Genomic DNA, 5,000 nt, shown 5'->3' with positions numbered 1-5,000 from the left:
ACACACACACACACACACACACACACACACACACACACACACACACACACACACACACACACACACACACACACACACACACACACACACACACACACACACACACACACATATATACATACACACACACAAAAAAAAAAAAAAAAATAATAATAATAAAAATAATAATAATAATAATTTCTCCCCATTGTCTCCCAAACTTACCCAAGGATCTACCAAATACTATAATCTTGTTTTGGTCTATATCAGATCTGGTTTGCGGGTACGTTATAGCCGCACCTGGTGCAATCCAGGTAACAGTCCTCCCTCCTCTGGATGGCGGAGCTTCACTCAGGACCGTCAGCCCCGGTTCTCCAAATGAGGCGGAGGTTCACGTGCAGCCATCGGTACATCTCGTAAACATTACTTAACCTGTAATGATGCAACATAGCATTGTGTTTCTTGAATGATCAGGCATTGTTTTTTATCTTTTTCTTTTTTCTTTTTTTTTTGAGTTGCTCCATGGAGATTTGCATGATAAAATTAGAGTGAAAATATATAAGAGGACATTACTAATTGTTCCAAAGAAAAATAGACATTGATAAACTTTCATAAACACAAATAAATTGTTCCACTATATTCCTCAAAAGTGAAAGTACTAAAAAAAATTTGTTAGATCTCTGCAAGCTACTTCTGCCTTCCTAAGCAGACACACGAGAATGCGCACCTGCCTCCAGAAGAGACGCTTACCTATGCCCTAGGTTCCCGGCATTGCCATGGAAATAAATAAACGTTGGCGCACTCTTCACAGCACCAGAAGCTTGCTTGACAAATACTGCATGTAGTTTGGTCCCATCGCGCGCGTAGAGATACAAGTTTTCCGATGGGAGGCCCATGGATGAGGGGGGTTGGACCAGCACTCGTGAGTCAGGGGGGAAGTTGGGCCAATACACCAGCTGATCACTGATCTGGTATATAATCCCTGCAAGAAAGAGATAATGCAATCTCAAACCTTGACAGATGCAAAGAAAAAGTAATAACTATACACATAAAAAAAAATCAAACGATAATAAATAAAAGAACGATGCCAATTACTATATTTCATAATACAAGGTACATATTTGGTAAGCAATATCTGTGAGATTTCATATTTTAATATCTTGTTCATAAGACGCTGTCATAATAAAACGTGTCACCCTCATTATTTACTAGATCTACATTTCAATCTACCTGGTGCCTGGCAATCTGTTTACATACATATTCCTATAATTAAACTGCCATTTTTAGTTATCCACTAAAAATGCGAGTTCAGTTATAAATTGCTTTAGGCTTAACGTAAAAACATAATTGTATCAGATCTATCGCCATAACTGAGGTCTCAGAGGAACTACAAAAATATTGAAGAGTCTTTGATCACTAAACAATAAATCTTTTAACCCAATGATGACAGATGGCCCCTGAATATGACATGGCCCTGAATATGACATGGTTAGCCCGAATTCAGATGGCACCTATCCATGCCATGACAATAGAGACTGCTCTCTATTCTGCACACTATGTACACATGGAGTTTTATGGCTCTGACTTCCTGGTTCTCAAACTACTGCCTCACAAAATCAGTCTGAAGCTTGTTCTTTTATGCTTTTATTGGAAAAAAAAATAATAATAAAAAAAATAAATAAATAAATAAATAAATAAATAAAAGAAAAGAGGATAAAGCATCATCCCTGCACTTCTGATTTTCATCTCAATTTGGTAATCTTGATACTAACCATTGCACTATGGGCATTTTTCCCGCTCAGATCATTTCCCATTTATTTTGTTCCAAATTCAAGCTACTTATTCCTTCAGAAGAAGTGATTAGTTGATATATTGAAAGACATACTGATTGAGTTATTGATTGGTGAATTGACAGATGGCGAAATATTTGATTGATTAGTCAGTTAATTAATAAACCAGCTAATTACCTGAAGAAATAAGTAGCTAATCAGTACATCATATATAAACACATATATCTTACCATAAGTCCAGAAAATAATAGAAAACACATCAGAAGATAATCAGCCTAGGCTTAACCCATTGCAGACGGAGATAAATTTGCTTGCCCAGCCTCCAGGATAGGTTTTATTTTAGAGAGAGACCGCTTGAAGCAATATAATTTGAAGCATCCCAATCTCTTTCAGTCATTCATTGTAAAACTAGAGCGTTTTTTTTTTTTTTTTTTTTTTTTTTTTTTTTTTTTTTTTTTTGTGTGTTTTATTGAGTTTAGAGACTTATATGTGCCATATGACAGGCTCTATCAGTGCTGCAGTTGACTAAAATTGTAGTATATTATCCATATTAGATCATTATTTTCTTTATACTCAATGTAGTAATGTAGTAGAAGTATTGCTGTTTTATGGGAGGACAAAAGGCAACTTTATTTTTTCGTATTTTTGTGCTGTCATGAACAAATACGAAACATATAACCTACTACAATAAAGATAACAAGAAGAGGTAGGGAAGAGGAATGAAACCTGTGCTTGTGACTGTGAGTGCCACAGTGAAAGACATCCATATTGGCACAGGAGCACATTTTAGACACTGGGTATGGATTGAGTCACCTTCCTCTTCTCATTCTGCCTGCACATCCTTCATCGGCGGTACTTTAGAGCAAGGGTTCATCAACTTAGTGTGTGCCATCGCTCTATAGAGACAGTGCTTGCTAGAGACCGTGGATGGGTGCCATTCAAGGCTCTCTCACCTGCTGGTGCTAGGAAAAAGTGGTGCCATCTAGGTTTTGGATGTTAAGCTTGCACGATATTACTGTAATTATAGTAATTATGACTGCAGTAGCCATCATCACTCATTCCTTTTTCATAGCAAAATAAAATAGCACAGTGATCCAAAATCCCCGAACGTCATGTACGTCATGACGCCCGTCGTCAGGCCAAAGCTCCTACATCATGTATGTCATGACACCCGTACGCAATGGGTTAATATCTTAAGATGTGACCCATCTCAGGACAGTTACTCATAAGCACTAGCAAGTGCACTCAGATTATTTCCCACTGCCATTGGGTTTAATCTACTCTAGCATATGAAAAATGAAGACCCTCTCAACACAAAATTACCAGATTCTAATAAATATGGCAAAAATATATGAAGAATGAATGTTTTACTTGGCCTGAAATTTAGTCTAATCTCAGATGTCATCAGTAAGTATATCTTTCCTGATATTTCTTGTTATCTTTCATTTTTAAATACTACTTTACATATTCTTTTCCTATTAATGTAATGGAGATATATTTGCACCTTAAGTAACAGATAGTCTAGATAGACAGTAAGGTTATTGCCTGACAAATTTAATCCTTTTCTTATACATTTCTAGAGGGCACTACCAAACATCAACATCTGCAATAAAATCAATATGAAAAACATGGAGAATAAAAGAGGAAAAATATTTACCTGAGAATGCAATCAGTGTAAGGAGAAAGGCAAAACACCCTCCGTACAGCCAGAACAGGACGAAGATACCCAGTATCACCGCCGCCGACGTGAACCAAAACTTCCGCATCACTATCAGCACTAGGCCTGCCACAAATTTTATCACAGCAAAGTCTGCCTTCTGCTTTGGGGTCATTTCTTCCTCGCAGTCATGGCTGTGGTGATGGTGGTGGTGTTGGTGGTGCTGGTGGTGGTGGCAGGCTCTCGGACGTGGAGGCGGGTTAGGCGGGAGGCATGGCTGTCCACTTTCAACGTCACTCGCAGATGCCATGGTGTAGGTCAGGGTTTCAAGTTAAGGGAACTTATATCTATATCTATCTATCTATATATATATCTATGTGTGTGTAAATATATATAAATTAAATTCTTTCTTTTCCTTTCCTTCTGAGCAATTGTTTCTCTTTCTTTTCAAAATGTATTTCCACAGGCCATTGTCTTGTCCTTATCTCTTGACACAATTTGCTTTGATCAGATTCCTCCCTAATCTGTATAACGGCTGAATATCTCTGAAGACTGTTTCCATCCCAGTGATTTACTTATGACACTGCCGTACGATGAACATCTCTCTGTTCTTGGCAACTTGAGACACCATCCCTGAAATCAGTGAACGAACATTATTATATCCAGTGAACAAACAATACTATATAGTATATGAGTACTAATTTTGGCCTCACACCAAAGAAAAGAATATAAAAAAAGAGCAACCATCCAAGAAATGTAAGTTTATCAATTTTTCAAATTATTTCATCCCTTCAATAACGAAAGACTTGTAGTTTCATTATATCTATACAATACAGCTAAGCAATAAGGAAGTAAGATGAACAACAATGAATAAAAATTAGCAAACAACAGAGATGTCATAATGAATGGACACAGATAGTAGATAAGAGAACATCATACATATCAATAACATAAACACTTGCTCTTGCTCTCCACTTAACACAGATTTATTTCAGTTCAGCAACTTGTCCTAAAAACATGGAAGTCAAGTAACCTAAAGAGTTCCAGTATTTCTAGCAATTGTACCCAACACAGCTATCAAAAACACAACAGGCCTACCACATCTATCTAAACAATACCTACCACAATGAAAACTCTTTATGTGAGAATCCTAATCTATGTGGATGAAATACTAGTCCAACCACATAATTCTAAACATATTACAAGCTCTAACAAAGTGTTATACTAAATCTCACTAAGATGATCACATAAACTACATAAACAGTATTCACATCTGGATTTAATAAAAAAGGAGAGATTTTGGATAGTTTCATGTGTTGCTAATAGCTGGGGAGAGCTCAAAGCATACCAAGGATTTATGATATACAAGGTTAAAAATCAACATAAGCAGTAATTACATAGAAAAGACAAATCCATAACATACCATTTGATAAATATTCTGAATATGTCTGCATTACAAAATACTGCAGCATATAACAACAAATAGTATAATATATTTTATTTTATATAGTGTACTTCATAAATATATAAAATGGTCCTCCCTTTTCTGGTCAGCCAAAAAAAAAAAAAAAAAG

General features: G+C 36.3%; 1 protein-coding gene across 1 annotated transcript in view; it reads right to left on the bottom strand.

The window, feature by feature from the left end:
• The window catches only part of Bem46 (abhydrolase domain containing 13-like protein Bem46), a 9,498-nt gene that overhangs the window by 4,043 nt on the left and 455 nt on the right, over nucleotides 1-5,000 (bottom strand). Inside the window, 4 exon segments of the mRNA XM_086532746.1 lie at nucleotides 201-337; nucleotides 339-411; nucleotides 730-961; nucleotides 3,427-5,000. The exon segment at nucleotides 3,427-5,000 is cut by the window's right edge and continues 455 nt beyond it. Coding sequence (XP_086388872.1) covers nucleotides 201-337; nucleotides 339-411; nucleotides 730-961; nucleotides 3,427-3,736 — 752 coding nt within the window. The 5' untranslated portion in view covers nucleotides 3,737-5,000.

Source organism: Penaeus japonicus, unplaced genomic scaffold, assembly GCF_977035675.1.
Source record: "Penaeus japonicus unplaced genomic scaffold, GWHDUDI00000001_assembly GWHDUDI00000037, whole genome shotgun sequence".
NCBI lineage: Eukaryota > Metazoa > Arthropoda > Malacostraca > Decapoda > Penaeidae > Penaeus > Penaeus japonicus.
This window is presented reverse-complemented; position numbering and strand designations above follow the sequence as displayed.